Raw genomic sequence first — 26,644 nt, forward strand, 5'->3', positions numbered from 1 at the left:
CTGTTAGTAGTAACATTTTCTAACCGCCCACCGGTTCCACAGTGATGGTGATTTATAAAGTAGGGAAGTAACTTTACTTTATAAAATTTGTAAAGCAGAGTTACAGCAAGTTAAAGCATATAATAATAATTACTTACCAAGTACTTTATGTTGGATTTTCACTAAGTTTGGCAGAATAAATCTTTATAAAACAACTTACTATAGTTAAATCTATCTTTTTATTTATACTATGGTTGCTCCGCTACCGCCCACCATGAAAGCTGGAACGCCCACTAGTGGGCGGTAGGGACCAGGTTGACCACCACTGCTTTAACCAATCGAGCTATCTGGCCGGGGTAATATGGATAGATTATAGGTATTTTTTTGCACATAAAGGCTGGTACTTGTAAGCTTTTCCTTGAGCTCTGAATAAAGATTTTCCAATTTGTGTGGAGAGGGATGAGTACTATAATGAATATTTTTTATCACCTTTGCTTTCTTTCCACTGTTAATTGGAGAATAAAGTTAACCAATAAGTGACATGTACCTTGTACTGACATTCTTTCTTGTGGTACAGTTGATGCAGACTCCTGTTTGCTCATACTCTTTACAAAATACAGGAAAAAAATCAGAATGTTAGTTGGAAAGGGGACAACCAATAGGGAAATAAATTCTGTTTGTAGTCTTGTGAGAGGACATTTTTGAGACTAAAAGAAGTTGTTCAAAACAAGAATTTTTTAATTGTCCTTGAATATTTACATTCATTTTCAGTGTCCCTTCTGTGATTTATAGCTATTTTACCTTGGTGTGATACCATTGAATACATTTATTGAGAACCTACTACACTATGTAGGCATTTTGTTGGGCACTCATCAATAATACTTCCAATCATTGCAACCACTTGAAAAAATATCTTTTTTATCAGTACAAAGAGAATGAAGCTCTGGGCAGTTCTGTCATTTGTCCTAGGACACATCAAAGTTGTTTGGTCCAGGGCTTCCTTATTCCACTAGTTACCTATGGTCTGGGATCTTTCTCCCGTCTCTTCCTCCCCTGCCTTCTCAAATCTCAAGTTAACAGACTCACTGTCTCCTTGTTTCCCTCTGAGATTGAACCAGAGAGGCTCGCTAGGAATTGACTGCTCATCTTCAAGTAAACCTATGCTTCTGTGTAATTAAATGCCAGACCAAAATCTGTATTCTGTCATGATCTTGTTGGATTAGAAAATAAATTAGGGCCTGGCAAGAAAAATACGTGGGAAACTGCTTTGGTCCAGGTAGTAACCCATATCTATTAGATAGATGTGTAGAACTAGATTAAAATTATGCTGAGAAACTTAAACTTTAGGTTCAGAAAGTCGAGATTTATTTTAGTGAGGGCAAAGTTGCGTTATTCCTTCATTATCACTGGGTTATAGGTTTTAAAGTAGAAAGGAAAACATTTATTGTCAAGGAGAGCAAATGTTTTGTGCTTCCTGGTGTCTGTTCCTCTGAGAAATTGAACTCTCCAGGTGTGCTCTTTTATGCTCAAAAGCAGTGATTAGGTACTGTCTCAAACACCTGAGTTTCTTGTCTGACTGGTAGCGGCTGAGATGAAAACATAGAGGAAATAAAGAGGGACATTTTAAGTAAAGCTGATGACCAGAATGAAGAATGATGGCATTCTAGTAGAATTTTATTTTGTAACTCTGGTCAGAATGCTTTGATCTTGTGCAAAACTGTCTTGTTTTTGCTTGCAGGGCACTTTGCATTTCTTTGGTTGAAGCTAGCTTCAAGTTCTCATTGGTTTAGGTCCAGTGATGCCTGCATTTCTATGAAGCATTCAATGTTTTGTGAAGTAATTTTTATGGGATTACTGGGTATTGTTAAAGTTAATTGAGATTAGGAGATTTTATTTCCTTTCCAGTAATGGGGAAAGACTGTTGTTCTGTCTTTCCAAAGTCTTGGAATAGGTTAATGATATGGTTGGGAAGTATATTTTTGTTTTTGCTTTTTATTTCTTGGTGATGACAGTGTCTTGGTTAACAGAATCTCTGGATTTGCCTTTAGCATTTCATAGGTGGGGTCTTGAGTTCAGTTTAGGCTCTAGCTTGAGTAATTTTGTATAGTCAGTTAATACACACATAGGCAGAAGTGTTTTAGTAGTTCTGGGTACCTTTCTTTTTTTCAGTAAGAGACTTCATAGGAAGCAGTTAGCTAATAGGTCTATATTAGGCCCCCCCTCCCCTTAAAAATCTTTGCATAAGTTAAGAGAATAATTTAGATATTTAAGTTGAGCCTCTATTGTGATGGATCTGTGCAGCCCCTCCTCCCCCTTGCCTTAGGCCTTTCTGACTTTTGCCAAATGTACTCTAGTGCTCTGGCCACAAGCTGTGTAGCTAGAACACTGTGATTAAAGACCTTCAGGGCACGTGAGCATCTTCAGTACCCTTGTCTAAAAGAAAGTGTTGACTGCTGTACTTTCATCCTTTATGAATTCTTTAAAAGCGTCTATTATTTTTAATTTGCAGCAGCTCTTGCCAGGTAAAAAGTTTTGGGAAACAGATGAATCCAGCAAAGATGGACCAAAAGGAATATTCCTGGGTGATCAATGGCGAGACAGTGCCTGGGGAACATCAGGTAATCTAGATCTAGCATCTGTACTGTGATTTATGCCTGTCTTAGAGCTCCTTTCCTCAGCAGTTGGCAAGTCATGAATTTTAATCAGTGACATAGCATGTCAAGTAGTGTCCTGTCCTGTAGTGTAACTGCCACGAAGGAGCTTATATGATGTATTTTATTAAAATATAATTAACACAAAATCAAATCTTCAATATTTTATTGAAGTGCTAGCTATAGGGGAGTGGTCTTATTTGAAACGACCATAACTTCAGCCATAACTTCTGCTCTGTACTGCTGTCAGTATACTTGGAATTAGAAAATCCATGCCTGCCATTTGGTCATGTTTCTTTTTCCTCTCCTTGCCCCTGTGTAACATGTATGGGATGATCTATCTATGAATGTGGTTGGAGCCAAATCGAGTCACTGGGCACGGATGCTTTTCTGACAGACTACCCATGAAGAGGGATGGGGAGAACTTGTAGAGTGACATACTGACAGCAGAAAGAAATGACAGCTCTCGGAGGGAAGGAGACAGTAAACCCAAAAGCTGGTGTGCTGTTACAGCACAGTGTAAAAATGGAACCTCAGATATTGTAACAGCGAGTCATCAGAAAAGATCAACTTACGTTGTTTTTAAAAAGGGCAGCGAAACCATATTTTGTTTTCATAATATAACCAATAAAATATATTAAAAAGAAGTTCTACATGAAAGGGGTAAACATTAATTTACCCAGTTAGCTAGATAAACCAGTTATGTGAACTGCTGTATTGCTCTCCTATCCTGGATATATGAGGGGTGTGTTCCGTTTCCTTAGGTATTTAGAATATTATACTTAGGGAAAAACACAATAGGTTTTGCTTCAACTGACCATGGCAGGTTTCCTGATTCCCAGTCATTGGTTTATCCATGAGACGTCACTCATAATTTGTTTGAGCCTCTGGCTGCACTGTATCATGCTTGTGTATCTTTTTTGTAGATCATTCAGTTTCCCAGCCAATCATGGTGCAGAGAAGACCTGGTCAGAGTTTCCATGTGAACAGTGAGGTCAATTCTGTACTGTCCCCGCGGTCGGAGAGTGGGGGACTAGGCGTTAGCATGGTGGAGTATGTTTTGAGCTCATCCCCGGGCGATTCCTGTCTAAGAAAAGGAGGATTTGTAAGTTGGTTTGAGAAACTTGTTCCTATATCTCTTTTTTTTAATCCCCTAAAACAAAAACATGCCTGTTTAGTTTCCTTAGATATTCCTGGCATTATTAGAAGGTATTATAAAACACTTTTATTGAAATTAGTAGGAGATGTAAACTAAACTTTGAAAAATAGAGAAATGATTTTTGGGGGACACATTGATAGTAATGTGAGCTAGGAACTGAAATCTGGATCTCAGTACATTGATCTACCAGAAAACACCATTTTTAGTTTAAAACAAAAAGAAGTAAAAAGTAGGAATTTAAAACAAGAAAGCTGAAACTGGGGTATCAGTAGTGAGTAGATTAGAGAGCTGATTTGTCATACTGAAGAACCCTTAAAATGGATCAGCTATGTAGGATCATTCTTGATTTGCTAGCTAGGCTTTATGGAATGATCCTTCCCCTTTTAACAGCTTTGCCTCTCATACCCAGCCTGTCAGGAAATCAGAATTTCTGTTAATAATATCTATAACTTTTTTCAAATTCATCACCACTGACCTCTCTGATGCAAAATTTTAGCCAAAGCAGCTTCTCTGTGTACAGCTTCTTCCCTTTCAAGTAAGCAGTCGTCCTCAAGCATCTGTGATAATCTTTTATAGAACTAATCCTTCCTTACAGCATCGACTTTTAGATCCAGAAATCTTAAGATGAAGACATGGGAGTCTTCCTTACTTAGTGTTCTGTGTTCAGGTCGCTGCTAGGAGGCCATGAGAGGCACCCTCTGTCTTCTCTTTTCTTTCCCAGCTTAGTTTGTTTTGTACCTTTTCAAAGCTCTTTCTCTCTGAAGTCGTTTTGGGCTACTACTACTTGTTGGCAGTCATTTAAAAGACCTTTTTTCCCCCTCAAAACATACTATTTTTTTCCTCCATAACTTTATCTTAGAGCATTTGTTGTCACATCTGTTGCTAGGTGTCAAGAGTTTTGGTCAAGGGTCCCCAAGCTTTTTACACAGGGGGCCAGTTCACTGTCCCTCAGACCGTTGGAGGGCCAGACTATTAAAAAAAACAACTATGAACAAATCCCTATGCACACTGCAAATATCTTATTTTAAAGTAAAAAAAACAAAACGAGAACAAATACAATATTTAAAATAAAGAACAAGTAAATTTAAATCAACAAACTGACCAGTATTTCAATGGGAACTATGGGCCTGCTTTTGGCTAATGAGATGGTCAATGTCCGGTTCCATATTTGTCACTGCTAGCTGTAACAAGTGATATGACGCACTTCCGGAGCTGTGACGCATGCATCCCACATCACCGGAAGTAGTACTGTATGTGAGCAACGCCACACGTTGTGGTGTCTGTCATAATCTTGAACAGTAGGCATTCCAAAGCTGATCTGCTCGTTTTTTTGTTTTGTTTTTTAAAGAGAGAGAAAGAGGGGGGAGAAGTGGGAAGTATCAACTTGATGCATCCTGTGCTCCTCTCACTGACCACCAATGAAAGAGGTGCCCCTTCTGGAAGTGCAGCGGGGGCCAGATAAATGGCCTCAGGGGGCCGCATGCGGCCCGCGGCCATAGTTTGGGGACCCCTGGTCTTGGTCCTGTTTCCCCCATTTCTCTTGAAACTTCTTTAGAGTAACTGTAGTTCATTTCTAATGCAGCTTCTTCAGGTGTCAAGTACAATATTTTAATATGTTACTGAACAGTAAATAAATGATTGTTGACTTGGTTGGCATGAAAAGAACAGGTCCACATGAAGTTAGTTTTATTTTAGGCATGTCTAAGGTGATGCTTCAGCTGTCATTGACACTTGATGTGGCCAGAGCTTTTAATTCCACCAGAAAAAAAATGAGGTGAAATGAACTTTTTTTTTAAAGAGAGAAAGACCGGTACAGAGAGACAGGAGGGAGAGAGATGAGAAGCATCGACTTGTAGTTGCGGCAATTAGTTGTTCATTGATTGCTTCTCATATGTGCCTTGACTAGGGGTCTTCAGCCGAGCCAGTGACCCCTTGCTCAAGCCAGTGACCATGCAGTCATGTCTGTGATTCCATGCTCAAGCCAGATGAGCCTGCGCTCAAGCCAACAACCTTGGGATTTTGAGGCTGGTACCTCAGTGTCCCAGGTCGACACTGCATCCACTGGTCAGGTGAAATGGTGAAATGAACTTTTCTAAGAGACTGATTTGGATTTCTCCCAGCTCCACACCTATAAGTTTGGTATGAGGAATTCAACCAGAAGAGGATCTTCTAAAACAACCCTCAGGAAGATTAAGGAACTAAATTGGAACTTCTGTCATAATCTTGAACAGTAGGCATTCCAAAGCTGATCTGCTCGTTCTTTTGTTTTGTTTTTTTTTTAAAGAGAGAGAAAGAACGGGGAGAAGTGGGAAGCATCAACTTGCAGTAGTTGCTTCCTGTACGTGCCTTGACCGGGCAAGCCCAGGGCTTTGACCTGGCAGCCTCAGCATTCCAGGTCAACGCTTTATCCACTGTGCCACCACAGGCCAGGCTGTTTTTGGGTCTTTTGACCCTGTAAAGGCATAGGTCAGGTTTAGTGGCTTTAGCATCAGATAGGAAAAGACTTCTTTTATTTGAACCTTCCCAAGAGGCTGCTTAAGAAGAACAGGATCTACACTTTGGCGGGGGGGAGAATGGGATCAGGCAAAAATGATCGTTTGCCTGTTGTCCCGTGGGAAGCATGGTGCTGCTTCTCTTCTTTCACCGTGTCCCCAGATTACCTCCTTTTTGTCCTCATACTTTCCTATCTCATGAGTACAGATTCCTCATAAGAAGTGCTGCCTTTTAATTTCTGCCTAAAACTTGCAGTTATTTACTCTAGGAGAAATGTTATATTGTGTGTAGGGAAGTTGTTAGTATGGTGAGCTGGACTCTTACATGTGTGACCAGTTTCTAATCCTTGTGCATTATCTAAGGGGACGTGTGCCAGGGTTACTGTGAAGTTTGCAGGAGGCAGAAAAATAATCGGAATGAGGAGAAAGAGAAAAGACTGGGATCAAATCTTTTTAAACAATTGTTTCATTGGTTAACCTAATGAAAAAGCTCTATCTTTTGCAGTGTGGCTTGTATTTGTACCTATAAAAGCAATTTTCAAATCCTTGTCTTGGGAGACTGGTGATTTTTAGCTCTTACAGTATTGTCACCAGAAATTAAGACCTCAGGACAGGTCAGGAAATTGAACTCTAACAATCAGATAATTTATTGAGCTTCTGACGTTTGCATAAAGAGAAATGAAAATTCTTCACATCTGTGGTCCAACTTCTTTTCAAAAGGAAAGGAAGGCTGTGGGTAATAAAATATTATTCCATATTTTGATGTGGGTGTGATCTAAAGGGTGATACAGGAGGACTGGTCAGTGACATCAAGCTACTACATTGGCATATTTAGTATTAGCAGATGGAGGCCTGAGGATCAGTGAACTGCCTTATCGCTTTGTGGTTGTATTCTGCGGATCTTATACCTAACCTGGCTTTGCTCTGCCTGTTGGTTAGGATGACACCTGACCAAAGTTCTCGTCATGGAAACCTGAATTACTTTTTGGTTGTCATGATTTGTATGCATCTTCTTGGAAAAGGTGAGCTTTTTTTTTTTTTTTTTTAAAGAAAACCTGGTCTGTCCTTCAAAGTTAGAGTTCAGAGGCCAAGAAGCTAGAATATTTGCTTCTTATAGCTAATTGTACTACAGGGTGGGTAATTGGTGGTTTGTGGGTCAGAGCACTCAGGTAGAAATCTTGACTGTGAGTCGCTGCTCCAGCATTACCCAGTGAGCCATGGAGAAGGCTCATTTTAATCCCTTGGAGTTGAAAACATCGTCTCTGGTGACATAATGAATGTAGACCTCAAAACAAGTACCAAGGGGTCATTCTCAGATACTGAAAACAGAAAATCCGACTCTGATTAAATTTTAAGTTAAAGGAGGGTTAGAGCCAAAGTAATCGACTCATTGTGCAGTGGCTTTTCATTTTCGGTCAAGTTGTTTTCCCGGTTACAGCTTGAATGTAGGTATTTAATTCTTTGTCTAGCTTTTTTTTTTCTTCTAACAAATGTTAATTTTTTTTTTATTTTAATTTTTTATTTTATTTATTCATTTTAGAGAGGAGAGAGAGGGAGAGAGAGAGAGAGAGAGAGGGAGACAGAGAGAGACAGGGGGGAGGAGCTGGAAGCATCAACTCCCATATGTGCCTTGACCAGGCAAGCCCAGGGTTTCGAACCGGCGACCTCAGCATTTCCAGGTTGACGCTTTATCCACTGTGCCACCACAGGTCAGGCTACTCTTTGTCTATCTTTTTAAAGTTTGTTTTGATTATACAAAAATCAGTTTAGTAGTTTTGGCTTCTGTGCGAAGAGTACTTGGAGGTTAACAATAAGAATTCTACAGCAGTATTTTGTTCTTAGTGCCCATTGTAAATTTTTAGTAGTATTCCACATAGGAACCAGAAACTTCAGGGTAGCAGTTTTCAGAATAGGAAACCATAGAATACCAGTTAACTCAGGGTTAAGTCTTTTGTTTTTAGTTAATTTTATTTATTTTCTTTTTTGTATCTTTTATTTATTCCTAGAATAAGCACACCCTCCCCAAGAAAAACCTCAGTATGGTTCAGAATGGTTATGAAATCACATGTAACTACTGCATTTTGAGGTCACTGTGTGAAATTGCCAAATTGCCTAAGGATCCTGCTATTAGTTTTTTTTGTTTGTTTTTTTTTTTAAATACCAGCTGGTCTTCAAGTAGATTGAAGTTATAGCCAGTCAGAACTTTCTATCTTTCTGTCTTTCTGGTTTACGGTGCCCAGGGAAACGAGAAAGACCACTGTAAACTTTGATTAGGGTGAAGACTACCCTAATGTTGGAAGAAAGATTTTTAGAAATACATCTTGGGAAGGCCTTTGTGCTTGTCTGTGCAGACTGGTTGTCTCCTGCCCTGGAGGGGGCATACACACTTGGAGCAGTTCATTTGGGTCATAAAATTTTTTTTTTTTGGTGCCACATATTCTTTAGTCTTCTATTTATTTTTTTTTTTACAGTGATTAAAGCCTTTAAGCAAACTCTTGGCCAATACAGTAAGAATCCATAAAAGAGTAGTGTCCTTAACATGTTCACCAAGTCCAAGTTGGCCCCAACACCATGCCAAATCCCTGAAAAATGCAACCCAACCCCAGTTCAGTCTGTTAGGAGCTGTCACAAGGAGCAGGAGTCCAGGAAAAGTCCACATCCAGGAAAAGTCTGCATGGCACTGGAATTGTCACAATTGTATACTTTGCAGTTCACGTCCGAGTCCCAATGACTGCTGCTGCTAGCTGGTAATGATTTAGGTAGACTGGAAAAGCCATTTGCAGCATTCGTGGATATAGAGCTTCTGTTCTCCTCTGCCTGAAGAGATGAGACCAGGGTGCTTTTCCCTGGAGCTCTGCGACTGTGGCTTGGTAAAGAGAACCTTGGGATACACTAAGCTGGGTGGCAAAGGTAGATTCATAATAGAAGTTGGCAAAAGGAAGAAAGAGAGCTCTAAATTAGGAGTAGGTCCCAGCCTGAAATATGAGTGGGGCATTGAGGTAGAAAGAATAAAGGAAACACTATATATTAAACAAAGCAGCAGAAAATAGGACTATCAACACCCACAACAGAGATCTTTGAGGGAGGAATAAAAAACCTGACTATTCAGGCAGGACATAGTTAAAGTGGCCCTTGTGCAAATGAGATCAGTTTACCTGCTTCTTGGAAGAAATACCCTAGGCTCGTCTATAGTGTCGTAGATGGGGCTGACGGCCCTGGGCACCTTCAGCCTTCAGTGGCAAACCCCAGCATTCTGGGCAAGGTTAGGTCATAGTTGGCTGGAGCAGGGCTGGAAGAGACTGAACCCTCCCTTAGAGGAGCGAGGGGGAAGCCTACCTTCCAGTGTCCCTGTTTCCTCACAGCAGAGGCATGTAAGTCTGGCAGGCTTTAGCTCAATGACCTTCCTTTCCACTATTGAAGCAGGACCCAGATGGCATCTTATGAGACCCCTTTGGGGCATTGGAGCCTTTCAGGGCGTATCCTAAAAGCTGGTAGTTCCCCTGATCTCTGTTGGGCTTTTTCTGCCTCTAGGTATCTTAAAAGCCATGCTCAGATCTCGCTGAGGGGTTTGAGGATCCCCATCCGCCTATATAAATCTTTTTCATATATCTGGAGCTATTTGGAAAAAGACAAAACAGTGTTATTAGCTGGATCAAATAAAGAAGGTAGTAGTTTGTAGGCGAGAAAGATTTGGCGTCTCCTGTTCATCAGCATTCAAAAGAAATTTAAATTTTTTAAGTAAAAAGCATGATATGGTAGACCCGTAGGAGTTCCAGGATATGACTACCCCCTTTTAAATTTTTTTAAATTGGCCTTAAAATATTTGCTGGGTTGGGTCATAAAATTTGATGACTTGCTTTTCTAGTTTTCGCTGCATTTATTTTAGGTAACCAGTGGTACTTTATTTTCTTTAAAAACTTTGCGTAGTGTAATGCAGATAAAAGTCAAGGATTTATGTCTCAACTGGATCTTAATTTCCTTGTCTGCAAAATGGGAACAAAGCCCTCCCCCATAATAATTCATATGGCTAGGTAATATACTATATGGAAATGCTTTATTTATAAGCCTTATAAAATCTTGCTCCTCAGAGTCCTTGGGCCAATAACAATTGTTGTCACTTGGGAGCTTTTTAGAAATTCAGAATCTACCCCAGACCTATTGAATCAAAACCTGCATTTTTTTTTTTTTTTGGTATTTTTCTGAAGCTGGAAACGAACAGACTCCCACATGCACCTGGCATGCGCCCGACCGGGATCCACCCGGCACGCCCAACAGGAGGCGATGCTCTGCCCATCCGGGACATCGCTCTGTTGCGACCAGAGCCACTCTAGCGCCTGGGCCAGAGGCCATAGAGCCATCCCCAGCGCCAGGGCCATCTTTGCTCCAATAGAGCTTAGGCTGCGGGAGGGGAAGAGAGAGACAGAGAGAAAGGAGAGAGGGAGGGATGGAGAAGCAGATGGGCGCCTCTCCTGTGTGCACTGGCCGGGAATCGAACCCGGGACTTCCACACGCCAGGCCGATGCTCTAACACTGAGCAAACCAGCCAGGGCCAAAACCTGCATTTTTGACAAGACTTTAAGGTGATTTTGTATGTACCTTAAAGTCTGATAAATACAAATATAAGACATAATTTTCTTGGGAGTCTAAATTACCAGAAAGCAATGGATCAAAGTCTAAATTACCAGACAGATACGGTTCAAATTCAGAAACTTTTATTTACAGGGTGGAGTTCCTTCAGATATGAGCTTCCCTTGAGGAAACAATCTACACGCTATACTTTGCTGTGTTGTGTCAAGCTCTTAGACACGGACTAGATAAAAAGTTAAAAAAAAAACACTTGTAGAAAACCTATTTTTGGTTTTTATTTCTGTAATAGCAAATACTATTCTGCACAGTTAAGGTCTGTTTTCTTTTTTTCTCCTGTATTTGGTGGTTGCACAGCAGAAGGAAATGCTATTTTTTGCTTTCTGCGTACCAGGAATTTGGTGATCATATAAGCAGTGCCTGGGATATTTTGAGTTCCACTCTTTCTAAAGTACACACCTTACTTTGTTCATTTTGAAGGTGGGGTACATTTTCCAAATGATAGTTGTCATAGTTTAATTGCCAGTGATTTCCTTTAGCAGCACATAAAATGATCATATGTCTCATAAATTGATGGTGTCTCAGATTTGATGAAATGCAGTTGGTGGTGGCTAGATTCTGTACACATATCTCAGAAGAATCAGTGGGACAAAGAGTCTAAAAATTAGAGTTATAGCAGTTTCTTTCTGGGGGGAAGACATGAGAGGTTTAGGATTTTGAAACTCCGGGGTAGTAGAGGTAAGGATGGGTGTGTTTAAAGAAGGTAGTGGTAAAAAATGAAAGTTGGATAAAATAGTGCTAAGAATATATTTTTTAAAGAATTGCATTTAAATGAATTGCCTTACTTAATCCTTGAAACAGCCCTTTGAGGTAACTTTTGGCCCTATGAATTTATAGATGAAAAAAAATGAGGCTTGGAAGGGAAGTGATGACACCTGGATTCAAACTTTGTTCTAATTTCAGTTCTTCAGTGTAATTGCTTTCTGTTACGCCATACTGCTTGCTTACTAGTTGAGTTCCTCACAATAGGTAATATGTTATTTTAAAAGAGGAATTCACGTGGCTAGTAATTTCAAACTTTTACTTATTTTTTAATATTAAAACTTTTTCATTACTGGTGGAGTAATAAACTGAACTTTAATATATATTTAAAAAAATTTTCCAGTTGTTTGAGAGAAAGGGAGGAGGGAAGAAAGAGAGAAAGAGGAGAGTGGGGGATGAACCAAATCATTGTTCCCTTAGTTATTCCATTTAGTTGTGCATGCATTGATTGCTTCTTGTACTGGCCTGACTAGAGATCGAACCCGTGACATTTTGGTGCACTGGGATGACACTTTATCCACTGAGCAAGCTGGCCAGGACTACACTGCTAAACTTGAAGGGAAATCGACATTTCAGTTTTTTGTAAAAAACAGACAAGTATATACAGGAGAAGCCACTTTTTTAGTTAATGTTGTGGTTTCTGGACTCAGTGTGTCAAACAGATATGTTAAATATTCCTTTTTAGAAAGGGGAGGAAAATTACTAATTTCATTGAATGTAACTTCTTCCATTTGGACTTGGTGGTAGGATCACTACAATAGGAGAAGAAATTAAATTCTCATTTCTCTTTCGTCACTCATGATTAAAAGATATTCTCTAAAATATTCCTCCTGTTATATCAGGCTTTTGAGGAAGCTGAACCATAAGTGGATGTACTATGATCTCTACAAAGTATGGTTCTTCTGTCTGTCTGCTCTCGATTCTTTAATATCTAGCAGTGGAACATATTTCTCTGCCTCTGGAGAGCTGGGGTCTCACAGAACTCTTCTTGGCCCCACTCTTGAGATTTTGATTGGGCTTGGCCACTTGCATTTTGAACACTCACTGAAGCCTGTATTTGAGTACTGCAGGTTTAGGTTAACATTGAAACACTCAATAAAAAGATGCTATTACTCCTTTTTTGTTTTTTCTCTCCTTTAGCTAATAGATGTTTCAAGTACTATTATGTACTAGGTGATGTGTAACAAAAAAGCAAAACAAAAATTCTGCCTTTATGATTTTATATTGGATTTAATTACAGTGGTTCTCAATTCTGACTGTTTATTGGTGTTTCTGGAGAACTGTTTATAACATTTGTGGGAACCTGTACAAACCAATTAAGTCAGAATCTCTGGGAGCAAGCCCAGACACTTGTAAATTTTAGAAGGATTGTGATACCCAACACTAATCATAGAGCCATTACATTGTGAAAATGACAGTGTCCCTGGTAGGGTCAGATTGACTGTACACTTATATTAGAGTTAAAGTACTTAATTGAGGCATTTAAAATTTTAATCTTAATATAGATACTATTACGTAAGAAATACTGTCCTAGTGCAAAGCTTTTGCTAATATATAACCTTTGCATAAAATAATTTATACTTTATAAAACTTTCGTACATTTATTATTTCATTGATGTTTGTAACTAGTCTGTTTTAAACAAAATTATCCCTGTTTTGGAAATGAGAAAATTAAGGTGCACATTTAATAACCTGCCCAAAGTCCTGTGACCAGTGTTAGCCTTAAGATAGAATATAGACTCTGCAATCTGAGTCAGTACTTTCTTAAATACCATGTAGTTATGGATACCTTATCTCAAATATTTAAAAGTCAGTTTTTAAATTCCATAAAATGTACCACTCCATTTATACCCCTCCTCTGTGTAGGGCCTTTACATTTCTTAGAGACCATTTTTGTGATCCTGAACCCTGTATTCTCTTAATAGACTTTTGACTCTTGTTACCATTCAGAAATCAGACTTCCTGTCAACTATTTTCATTTAAGGCAGTTGATGATTTACAGAACTCTTTTCGTTTTAAGTAGACTTATTATTGGAATGTGACCTACATATAGAAAAGTACATTAGTCATAAATGTTCATCGTCATGAATTTTTGCAAAATAAATATATCCATGCATCCACATCAAGAAATGAAGTCTTCCTTTGAGCCCCCACTTTCAAATAGAAGGAAACTCCTCTTCTGCTGAGGCTTTAATAACCTATTCATAGTAGAAAACCAGGTAGCTATATTTTACTTGAATGGACTGTATACTATTGGTGAAAAGCAGCCCACCCCGGGATTACCTTTGCAAGCCTGGCCTTTGGCAGTATAATTGAGAATGTAAGTATCAGTGGCCAAGTTTCCAGGTCAGAGCAGTTGGCTTCCAGCTGGCTGAGCAGCTTCTCAGCAAGCCCTTGTAAAGGGTCACTGAGGAAAGAAAGATAACCAGAGCATTGATTTGGTGAATCTCTGTGTCACCAGATTTCTTGCTTGTTGGTGAAACTTCCTACTATTTCATACCATTGTCTTCCCATTTTTGCACAGCCTTGGACTTGTGAGAAATTGGAGTAAAACTGCTCTTCCTGAGCCAGTATCTTGTGGAAGATGTATTAGGTGTGTTGATTGGATGATCCTTCTAATATTCTATCTATTATTGACATTGATGGTATCTAATTCACTTGGAGTTGTTTGTTATCTGTGTCCACCTCCTGGATTCTTTCTTTTTTGTGACAGAGACGGAGAGACAGAGAGAGGGATAGGTAGGGACCAGACAGACAGGAAGGGAGAGAGATGAGAAGCATCAGTTCTTCATTTTGGCACCTCAGTTGTTCATTGATTGCTTTCTCATATGTGCCTTGAATTGGGGGCTACAGCAGAGCAAGTTACCCCTTGCTCAAGCCAAGCCAGCAACCTTAACGCTCAAGCTGGTGAGCTTTGCTCAAACCAGATGAACCCACGCTCAAGCTGGTGACCTCAGTGTTTTGAACCTGAGTCCTCTGCGTCCCAGTACGATGCTCTATCCACCGCGCCACCACCTGCTCAGGCTGTGTCCACCTCCAGGATTCTTATCTAATGATAAAGACAGTGGGAGGAGCTTTCTTTTAGCAGTTCAGTTTTACAGGAATTTTTTTGATCATTCAGTTCTCTCTTTTTTTAAATTTTTTAAAAACTTATTTATTAATTTTTAGAGAGAGAGAGAAGGAAGGGGGAGGGAGCAGGCAGCATCAACTCCCATATGAGCCTTGACCAGGCAAGCCCAGGGTTTTGAACCGGCGACCTCAGTGTTCCAGGTCGACACTTTATCCACTGCGCCACCACAGGTCAGGCCGAGTATTCAGTTTTCTTTGTCATAGTTTTTAAACTTCTACAAGGCACTGTGTTTAATGCTGGGGATATGAAAAAAAAAATACACAGTGAACTCTTTCCTCTTAAGTAGACTTAGTATTGGAATATGACCGAAGTACAGAAAAGTATGTCATAAATGTTCATCTTCATGAAATTTCATTTTCAAAGATAAATTTTACCTTTGTAGTAGGAGAGAGCTGTTGTCTCTGGACATTTTGAAACATCTTTCTGTCTTCAGAATCCTGTCATATTTTTATCTCTGTTTTGGGATCTCAGTGTGGTGCCCAATTGGTTGTCATTCACTCCTTTGAACCACTAACAATCTTACACTTTGAAGATTCTGCTGTGAAAGTCACATCTCAATGGCTGCCAAAACTGTAATTTATCATCTTGATGCCACATGAAACTAAGTTGTGTATCCTTTCAAGTTCCCTCTTCTATATGTTTCTTTGTTCATATTAGCCATGACATCTTTCTTTTCCTGTTTTGCAATTGAACAGAGAATGATTTTGAAAGCACAATGGGCTCTGAACTGGTAGTTGAAAGGTCTAAGCATGTTGAGGTACATGAGCCCCCCCTGTCTGGGCCAGAGGTCTTTAAGACTACTCTGAGAGCACTTTTTAAAAATTTTGCATTTGTAGGCCTACCCGTTCACAACCGAGTATCCGCTCCTTCAGCCTCCATTATTGATCTCTCCCCAGTTTTGGTTGTGTGACTGGAAATGCTGTGCAGCAGCTCTTACCTTCTTCTGATTGGATTTTGCCTTTTACCAGGAGCTTTAATTTGATCTAGATATATTTCTTTCTTCATTAAAACAGAAGTCGGTGGTGGGAGCAAGTGAGGTTGCCTCTCTCTACTTTGACAAAAACAAGAGTTAGTTTACCCTTCGGTAAGATTGTGCCAAGCTGTATACCACGTCAAGTCACAATATTAAATCTTTCCCCCCTTTTGGAAATCAAGGCACATTTGTTTTATATGTTCAGGTCTTAACTTAGGGTGTTAGTAAGAGGAGACAGATTTAATTTCCTTAGAAAACAGGATATCAGCATGCTTGGCACCACATCAATTCTTTTAGGTCCAGTCTTTCATTATTCATAGTTTGAAACACTTCAGAGCTAAATTCTGTTGCATAGTGATTCAATGTGTGATTCAACGAAACGTGCTTCCATGTAGTCTCAAAATAATCTGGGTGAGGGACAGGCAGATGCAGAAAAAAGATGACAACAGAGAAACACTTATGGTGAAAGAATTTCACAGCTAGATTTAACATGTTATGAAGGATTTAAAAAGTTAAAGTTAAAGGTAATTGGTGAATTAGTGATGCAATGAAATATGAGGTATAGGGTGGATCTGAGGGGTGGGGGGAGTGCAAATTGGTAGGGCATATATGCTGACATAACAGAAGTTTAATTGAAATGATGTTGGACACTTAGCTCAATATTCAGAAGTAAGGGAGGAGTTTACTACATAGGCAGTGGTGAAACAGATTTTTTTTTTTGGTACATTTAGCACTTTTCCAGTTATACTATTAGCTGCCATCCCTTGAGCTTCTTAGAACATGCTGTTACACAGAATTAGATTTGAGAAGTGGAACCCAGAGATATAAAGTTTTGGCCAGGCTTTTGGTAGAAAGGAAAGAAAATGGGATGGTGGGACATTGGGCATGGTACGACTGTCCTAAACTCTGTAACATAAATAAATGTCTGTCTGTCTCCCACATTTGGCAAGACTTTCTGCAGTGTTCCTGCCTCTGTGTTGTCTGTTAATTAGTTGTAATGTCTCAATAAGGGTACAGACACTATCTTGTTCTAATAGCATCTAGTGTAGTCTGGTGTTCACAGTGGTTGCCCTATCATTAGTTGATGATTAGTGAAGCTGAAGCTATTTTTTAAACAGGGCCCAAGGGATGCAGACAGTGATGAAAACGACAAAAGTGAAAAGAAGAACAAGGGTACGTTTGATGGAGATAAGCTAGGAGATTTGAAGGAGGAGGGTGATGTGATGGACAAGACCAATGGTTTACCAGTGCAGAATGGGATTGACGCAGACGTCAAAGATTTTAGGTTTGTATGTTTTACACTTCTGATTTTTTAATGGGGGCTGTGGATTTTTATTTTGATTTAGTTTTATTTTGATTTTAGTTTTCTTTTTCCCTCCTTATGTGTCCTTTTTAAGAATTCAGTCTAGTGTAGGCCATACTACAAAGATTATAAATAAACAAGTAAGGTGGAATTTTCTAAGAACTGTCAATGACTGGTATTTTGCCAAAACAACAGATTTTGCATTTATATAGGGCTTTATAATTTGCAGATTGGTCCCATAAAGAGCATTTCATGATTCTCAAATATCAAAGTTACCTGAAATGGGTACCTTGGAACATTCCCCAAGTTTCTCCCAAGTCACTGTCCTGGGAGAAACCATGTTACTAATGGCAATTTGTCATATCTCTCTGGCATGTTAGAGTAGATGGGAAAACAGCTGAGAACTTATTTGAGACTCTCAAGCTCACTTTGAAGTAGGTGGTCAGGTCTCATTTTTCTCATTTTGATGAACCAGAGATGCAGCTTAAATGACTTTTCCGAAACACACCCCTTCCTTGGATGCCTCTCATTCCATCTCTGGTCATGATTAATTTGCAGTTTTAACCTATAATTTAATATACATGGTATTAAAAATGATTTGACAAGTGTTCTTCATTTATTTAAGTAACCTTTAGTGATGGTGTATACTTTTAAAAATCTAAAAATTCTCAGCCAGCAATGTACAGATAGAGACTATAATTTTGAGTAGTTTTAAGTTAGTTGAAAGCTAATATGTGTATGTCTAACCGTACACGTATATCTAATCCTAACATCTACCAAACTTAAAAAAAAAATTTTTTTTGGATCATTGTAAAGGTGTTCAATTGTTTGATATTTCTTATCTAGTTTTAGTATCTTGTAAATAATGAATTAATCCTTCCAAGAAATTTGAAGCACAGAGATATAAAGAGTTAGCTCAGTTCTTTCAGATGAGTTTGAGTAGCCTCTCCATCCTGAATTTCAAGCAGCCTATAGCAGGGTTTTCTGGTATTTGACTTCAGGGTAGGTGGTGGTGGTAAGGCTTATGCATGTCAAGGAACATAACAATAGATTTAATTTGTACCAGTTATAGGATTTCTTTTAGAGATGAAGTGCATAGAACATAGTCTACACTCCTGACTAGATTATAATAGTATTCTGTATTAGTCTAATTTGGACTCGTAGTCCTGCAGTCCTTTTACATAGAGTGATCTTGTGTCCTGGGAAACCCAGGGCAGTACTGTGTCCCAGGAGATTTGTTAATAGTGCCCTTTTTTGCTCTTAGAAGTGTCCTGGTTTGGATGATAAATCATATCTTCATATTATTTTTAGTTCTTAGAGTTATCTCCTTAGCCAAGGGGTATGGTAGAAAATGGGAAAAAAATTTTTTTGGTATTATTTTGTAATGGTCGGCTGCTTCTGGTTTGTTAGAAGGGAAGACAGTTTTAGCATTGGCCAATATATCCAGATAATACAAAAAATAATTTTTTATTTTTTAAAGAGAATCATTCTCAGATGTGGAACTTAACCTTTAGGAATTATTTTTCCATTTTTCTATGTTTAAAAAGATGTTGATTTTGGGGAGCATATTTTGCTATCTGCATTTTGGATCTCTGTTTTCATGGATGCTACAGGTAGCGATTTTTTCAGTTCACCCAGTGTTCCTCAAATCTGAATCCCTTGTTAAAGAAATTGTGAATAATAGTAGTAAGTGTAAATTTAATGTGTGGGTCGTGGTGGGAAGGCAAGCAAAGAGTCATTTTATAGGCTGTAACATGGAAGCACCGTAAATGGTCTTGGTTGTTTTGTGGAAACTAAGTACTGTTGATAATAAGCTATGTATGGACATTGTCCTTAAACTTAGGTTGCTGTAGTGTCCCTTCCCGCTCAAAATAAGGTTTAATGCCCTTTACTTTCTCTGTTTAGCCGTACCCCTGGTAATTGCCAGAACTCTGCTAATGAAGTGGATCTTCTGGGTCCAAACCAGAATGGTTCTGAGGGCTTAGCCCAGCTGACCAGCACCAATGGTGCCAAGCCTGTGGAGGATTTCTCTAACATGGAGTCCCAGAGTGTCCCCTTGGACCCCATGGAACATGTGGGCATGGAGCCTCTTCAGTTTGATTATTCAGGCACGCAGGTACCTGTGGACTCAGCAGCAGCAACTGTGGGACTTTTTGACTACAATTCTCAACAACAGGTACTGTGTGTGTCTCTGTCACTCTCTCTATTCTCCTTCTAGCCAGCACATTATTAAGTAACTAAGAATGGGGGAATGGGAGGAGGGTGGCTTTATTTTAAGCTGTTAATAGCCAGCCTTCCTTAGTCCAGCAGACGTGTGGGTTTACTGAGCCTCAGTATCTTCCCCTCAGGAAGCTGATTCTCTTGTTCTTGGCAAGAGACCACGTTCCTCTATGAGTATTTCCTGTGGCTCCTCTCCCCCTAGCCTGGAGAGTGGGCGAGGTTGAGGCCTGTGCCTCTTGTAACACAATTGTCTTGGATACTAACTTAATCTCTCTGAAGAGTAATGTGATTATGATGCTGTTGGTTTGTTTTCCTTTTAAAATAGTACAAACTCTGTTATCTACCATTGTCAAGAGTCTAGTGCTAGATCATCTTATTAGTTATATCTTTTTTATTCTTTTAAACATTCTCCTCTAAAGATTTTATGTAATGAGGTATTAGAGAGAGAGAGGGGAGAGAGAGAGAGAAACAGGAAGCATCAGTTCGTAGTAGTTGCTTCTCCTACATACCTTAACTGTACCTTGACCAGGCAAGACCAGAATTTTAAACTTGTGACCTCAGCGTTCCAGGTCAACGCTTTGTCTGCTGTGCCACCATAGGCCAGGCTAGTTATATCTTATAAATAAGTGAGTTACTGCACTTTGAAAGTTAGAACCATTCAAAAGAGAATGTCATTAAGGGGAAAATACATATCACTCAACATAAAATCTACAGTGAAATTACTTGGCTCCTTTATTCATAAATCTCTGGAAAATACTGCATGTGTGCCTTCTGGGTTTGAAGGCATTGTACAACTAACTTTAGGGTTTACTGAGTCTTGAAATTTTTTTAAAGGAAAATTAGTTGTCTGAATTATTAAAAGGAGACTGGTAGCTTCCTGATTTTGTTAAGTACCATGACTTCCCCTATGGCTGGAAGCCATTTGATGGGCCATGAATTTTTGATTGGCCTTAATTTTGGACTGGAACATAAATTAAATTTATAGGTTTGAAAGATTTATATCTCATTTTGAAGTTTAGTCTATGTGGATATTGGCTGTGATCTTTTGAGATCAGTTGTACCATCCTTTTCCTTTAGTTGTTGTTATAAATAGCTGATTTTAAATAAGTTTTGATTAATAGAAGACTGGATAATGAGGTTAATCATATGAAGTTTACAAAATGAAATCCCCCACAGAGCATATGATGTGCATATGCTCTGTGCTCATATCAGATTGGTATGTTAGATTTATTTCTAGACTCTTCTTTTAGAGAGAATAAACTGAAGGTGTACATTATTCTTCCTGTACTTTCCATTAGCTCTGCCCACTTCTCCATAAGAATTAGCTTTCTATGTTTCTTACTGTCTTTATAAGAAATAATCGTCTTTTGTGGTTTTGCCCCCCCCCTTTTTTACAATGGGAATCCTCAAAACAGCACTTTTTTGTGAAGCCAGAAATTAGTTCAGATGCTGAAGATACACTACAGAATATTTTGTGCCACACCAGCAAATATAGGGAAATGATATTATTGTGTAGACTTCAACTTGTCCAGCTTAGAAAATTAATTTGGCAATTTCTTTATCTAAATTTAGGTTTGTGAGTGCAGGCCATTCCTAATCAGATCCTTTAACTTAATATCAAGAAGTTTTATCTGAATTTTTTTACTTTTTTTGTTCTGAATTTTTCCTAAGAACTGTGGCCATTTTGGGTTCTTAGCTTCTATTCCCAATCTTACCTTTTTGCTTGTTATTTAAGAAATACTTGTCTCCAACCTGATGAGTGAAAATCTGATTATCTTTCATTTAGTTGTTCTTTACTTCATAATCAGAATTGGGATTCTCTTTTGATTTATTGATCTCTGGTTTCAATTTTTTACAAAATATTTGCAGGGCTGGGTAATTAGAACTTAAACAGAAATATAGTTTCGTGCACCCAGAAGTAGTTTAGCATGATTATATCAAACACAATACCTGCTCAATTTTATAAAACCTATGGTGCCTTCATCATGAATCCCATTTCAGCAGTTTTTGAAAGTGAACATTATTATTTTGAAAGTTTAACTGTTGTTGGGTTCTGGTTCCTTTTATACATGTTTTGGTTGTTGCAATAAAGGGTGTTGTTACACAGAGGTACCGCCATCATATCATATCATTGTTGCTTATCCCAAGGGCCCGTAATTCTTGCTTTATTGAGTAGATCGTTTTACACATTCTCATTCTGGGGATTCAAATAGCATGCATGGGAACCTTTGACTCTAGACTCCCAAATACCTTAAAAACCTTTTAACTTCCCAAAGGCTCCTACCTAAAAGCCAGTAGTTGTTAAGAAGGAAGGATCATTTTTCTATTGGAAATAGTGTGTGTTCTTACATTTTATCCCTCCTTTTTTACCTTTTTGCTTTTCATTATATTTTATTCCCCTTTCCATTTCTACTAATTAAATCGTTCCTCATTCTTTAAGGTGCAGTGCTATTACCTACCTTAATCTCCAAATCAAAAAATTTTCAGGTCTGTCTCCTTTAAACTCTGTAGTGTATTGTATTTTGTTTTAGAGAAGGAGTCACCTTGTTCTTCTTTGGGTCGTGATTTTTTTTTTTTTTATAGCTCTTGCTAGATTATAAGCTCCTTGGGGGGTAAGGTTTGGGTCTTGTCCTCTCAGTGTCCTCTGCTTTGTTTTAGCAGACCAAGTTTTGAAGAAACCTTTTCCCTTTTTATACTATCTCAGAACATTTCTCAAAGTTAATATGCTTCCCAAAACTAAAATTTGAAATTAGCCTTCTAAGAGGTCTAGAGGCCACTTTGAAGCCTAGCATATATTCTAGTATATGAGTCTTTCTAGATCTAACCCATTAGCTTGTGTCTCATACAGATAACTAGATCTGTATAAAATTTAAGAAATTTATCTCCTGGATCAGTATTTAATCTTTTTTTTTTTTTTTTTTTTTTTTTTACAGAGACAGAGAGAGGGATAGATAGGGACAGCCAGACAGGAATGGAGAGAGATGAGAAGCATCAATCATCAGTTTTTCGTTGTGACACTTTAGTTGTTCCTTGATTGCTTTCTCATATGTGTGGGGCCACAGCAGACCGAGTAACCCTTTGCTCAAGCCAGCGACCTTGGTCCAAGCTGGTGAGCTTTGCTCAAAGCAGATGAGCCCGCACTCAAACTGGTGACCTCGGGGTCTTGAACCTGGGTCCTCCACATCCCGGTCCGACTATCCACTGCGCCACCACCTGGTCAGGCTATTTAACCTTTTTAATAGCGCTTTATTGCTATGTGATCAAAAACCATGGTTCTCTTATAAAAAAAAATGTACATAATTCCTTTGATAACAAATTTTTTGTATAACTTTTAAGGACATCACAGATCTGTGGACTGCATATTATAAACCGGTTCACTTTTTTGTTCTTACCTCTAGCCAAGCATATGTTTCATGAATGGAATGGTCTCAGTTTAGTTCAGGGGTCCCCAAACTTTTTACACAGGGGGCCAGTTCACTGTCCCTTAGACCATCGGAGGGCCAGACTATAAAAAAAACTATGAACAAATCCCTATGCACACTGCACATATCTTATTTTAAAGTAAAAAAACAAAACGGGAACAAATACAATATTTAAAATAGAGAACAAGTAAATTTAAATCAACAAACTGACCAGTATTTCAATGGGAACTATGCTCCTCTCACTGACCACCAATGAAAGAGGTGCCCCTTCCAGAAGTGTAGCAGGGGCCAGATAAATGGCCTCAGGGGGCCGCATGTGGCCCACGGGCCATAGTTTGGGGACCCCTGGTTTAGTTATTGTGAATCATTTGGTCATTTGAATAGTGCAAGGAAGTACTTGATAACAGGTGATAAGCTCATTCAGGCCCGTGTCCTAGAACCTTAGACAAGGGAGAACATACTCTGTTCTCTGGGGAAGGAAGGACATATGAAAGAGGTGAATCTTTTTATTTACTTATTTTGAGAGAGAAACATTGATTTATTGTTCCACTATCTATGCATTCATTGGTTGATTCTTATATGTGCCCTGACCAGCAGTCGAACCCACAACCTTGGTTTATGGGGACGATGCTCTAACCAACTGAGCTACCTGGCCAGGGCTAAAAGAAGTAAATATTTTTTAAAGTGAGAGGAGGGGAGGTAGAGAGACTCCTGCATGTGCCCCAATTAGGACCCACCTGGCAATCCCCTTCTGCGGCCGATGCTTGAATCAACTGAGCTATCTTCAGTGCCTAAGGCTGACACTTGGACCAACCAAACTATCCTCAGCACCTTGGGCCGATGCTTGAACCAGTCAAGCCACTGGCTGCAAGAGAATAAGAGAGGGAGAGAAAGAGAGAAGCATATGGTCACTTCTCTTGTGTGCCCTGACTGGAGTTGAACCCAGGATGTCCAAATGCAGGGCCAAAGGAAGTGAATCTTGAGCTGGGCTTTGGAAGAATTGCTTATATCAGGAAAAGAATAAAAATTACAGTGGAGGAAATGGTAAAGTTAAAGGCTTCAAATTAGAAATTAACAGATATGTGTTTGGTAGGTAATTTAGAAGCAGTCACAGGATAGTTGAGGCTGAAAAAAGTGAGATTGCATAGATAGTGTTGTGTCTTACCGACTTTGCTGTGTGTGCTGTTTTCTAGGCAATGACAGGATATTTTAAGAAGGAATGACTTAATTATTATGTTTTAGTTTTTTTGTTCCGAGTGTTAGTTTAGTAACAGTTTCAGATATTCTTATACCTACATTAATCAGTTAACTGTTGATGATAGTGTCCTTCCAGGAACCTTAGGTTTTGCCTACAGTGGACAGAACTAGCATTCATCAGAAGGCCATCATACATGATACAGTTGTGGAACAGTTGAGGAACTGTAGCAGTTCTTTGTGCAGGAATGCTGTCAGATGAGGGAGGGCTCGATGAGAACCAAGGTTGCATAGATCTAGTTTAAAAGACAGGTGGAGTGTATATTGCTGCAGTTAAAGGAGTCAAGGTGTAGAGATGGAAATGACTGTGGTGTGGTTATAGGCTGACCAGAGCAGTAGGTACATGGAAAGGGGAAAGGAGATGGATATCTGCTACTGAGTCCAGGTCACAGGCCTTGAGAGCCAGGCCTGTGTCCCAGACAATGATTGTGAGCATTGAACCAGGCATCAGTATGGCCCATATTTTTTTGTACATTCTGCTCTTTTATTTTGGCGCTTTTTAAACAAGAATCTAAGACTAAGGCTATTTTTTTGGTTTTGAGTTATTTGCTATAATTGGTAGGGTAGCTTTATTTGTGATTTTACGAGGGGATCTGGTTTGGAAATTGATGAAATAATTCCTTCTTGTGACTTATTTCCGGTAAATCAGGGTTTTGATTGGGTATAGTAAGTTGGTTTCATAAAACTGTTCATGTCTGCTTATATTGAGATATATAATATAGAGCAGACTCAAAATACAGAAAAAATCATTTAAATTTTGTTCATTCCAAACTTAATGGTACTTATTTAGTTACTTTTCATCATAAATTTAACCTTTCTAGGTTTATTTAGAGCAGGGATTCCTTTTTCTGTGTTGTGAACCCCTTAGCAGTGAGATCTGTGGATTGAATTCTCAGAATAATGTTTTAAGATGGAGAGTGTAAAGGTTAGACAGGAAACTAATTATATGAAAATATCTATAAAAGTATTTAACAACAAATTTAATCATGGGTATGCTTTATTATATAGTGCACAGAAAAGGTGTACTACCTTAATGAATGCTAACAAGCTTTTCAGATGTCTAACAATCACAAAGTAACATGAAAATATGTGATTTCTATTGGTGATTAGGTCAAGTCACATATGTTAATATGGTTTGCTTATCATAATTGAAGGACATGCTTAATTTTTTTTTTATAAATAAAATTTTATTTTAATGGGGTGACATCAATAAATCAGGGTACATATATTCAAAGGAAACATGTCCAGGTTATCTTGTCATTCAGTTCTGTTGCATACCCATCACCCAAAGTCAGATTGTCCGCGGCCACCTTCTATCTAGTCTTCTTTGTGCCCCTCCTCCACCCCTCCCCCTCTCCCTCCTTCCCTCCCCCCGCCCCCCCATAACCACCAAACTCTTGTCCATGTCTCTTAGTCTCGTTTTTATGTCCTACCAATGTATGGAATCCTGCAGTTCTTGTTTTTTTCTTATTTACTTATTTCACTCAGTATAATGTTATCAAGATCCCACCATTTTGTTGTAAGTGATCCGAAGTCATCATTTCTTATGGCTGAATAGTATACCATGGTATATATGTGCCACATCTTCTTTATCTAGTCTTCTATTTTTTTTTTACAGTGATTAAAGCCTTTAAGCAAATTCTTGGCCAATACAGCAAGAATCCATAAAAGAGTAGTGTCCTTAACATGTTCACCAAGTCCAAGTTGGCCCCAACACCATGCCAAATCCCTGAAAAATGCAACCTAACCCCAGTTCAGTCTGTTAGGAGCTGTCACAAGGAGCAGGAGTCCAGGAAAAGTCCACATCCAGGAAAAGTCTGCATGGCACTGGAATTGTCACAATTGTATACTTTGCAGTTCACGTCCGAGTCCCAATGACTGCTGCTTCTAGCTGGTAATGATTCAGGTAGACTGGAAAAGCCATCTGCAGCATGTGTGGATATGGAGCTTCTGTTCTCCTCTGCCTGGAGAGATGAGACCAGGGTGCTTTTCCCTGGAGCTCTACGACTATGGCTAGGTAAAGAGAACCTTGGGATACACTAAGCTGGGTGGCAAAGGTAGATTCATAATAGAAGTTGGCAAAAGGGGGAAAGAGAGCTCTAAATTAGAAGTAGGTCCCAGCCTGAAATATGAGTGGGGCATTGAGGTAGGAAGAATAAAGGAAACACTATATATTAAACAAAGCAGCAGAAAATAGGACTATCAACACCCACAACAGAGATCTTTGAGGGAGGAATAAAAAACCTGACTATTCAGGCAGGACATAGTTAAAGTGGCCCTTGTGCAAATGAGATCAGTTTACCTGCTTCTTGGAAGAAATACCCTAGGCTCGTCTATAGTGTCGTAGATGGGGCTGACGGCCCTGGGCACCTTCAGCCTTCAGTGGCAAACCCCAGCATTCTGGGCAAGGTTAGGTCATAGTTGGCTGGAGCAGGGCTGGAAGAGACTGAACCCTCCCTTAGAGGAGCGAGGGGGAAGCCTACCTTCCAGTGTCCCTGTTTCCTCACAGCAGAGGCATGTAAGTCTGGCAGGCTTTAGCTCAATGACCTTCCTTTCCACTATTGAAGCAGGACCCAGATGGCATCTTATGAGACCCCTTTGGGGCATTGGAGCCTTTCAGGGCGTATCCTAAAAGCTGGTAGTTCCCCTGATCTC

The 26,644-nt window shown here is 39.2% G+C and overlaps 1 protein-coding gene across 16 annotated transcripts in view; it reads left to right on the forward strand.

Moving 5' to 3' along the window:
- PUM1 (pumilio RNA binding family member 1) overlaps positions 1–26,644 on the forward strand; it is a 146,025-nt gene that overhangs the window by 58,841 nt on the left and 60,540 nt on the right. For 6 of the 16 annotated variants that reach the window (XM_066269836.1, XM_066269835.1, XM_066269838.1 and 3 more), the window contains exons 4-7: positions 2,489–2,597; positions 3,557–3,735; positions 16,909–17,075; positions 18,999–19,269. The exons of 4 other annotated variants lie outside the window; for them this stretch is intronic. In XM_066269836.1, coding sequence (XP_066125933.1) covers positions 2,489–2,597; positions 3,557–3,735; positions 16,909–17,075; positions 18,999–19,269 — 726 coding nt within the window. The remainder of the gene's footprint in view (positions 1–2,488; positions 2,598–3,556; positions 3,736–16,908; positions 17,076–18,998; positions 19,270–26,644) is intronic. 6 more of the 16 variants (XM_066269845.1, XM_066269846.1, XM_066269847.1 and 3 more) reach the window with 3 other exon arrangements.

This window comes from Saccopteryx bilineata, chromosome 3 (assembly GCF_036850765.1).
Source record: "Saccopteryx bilineata isolate mSacBil1 chromosome 3, mSacBil1_pri_phased_curated, whole genome shotgun sequence".
NCBI classification, from domain to species: domain Eukaryota; kingdom Metazoa; phylum Chordata; class Mammalia; order Chiroptera; family Emballonuridae; genus Saccopteryx; species Saccopteryx bilineata.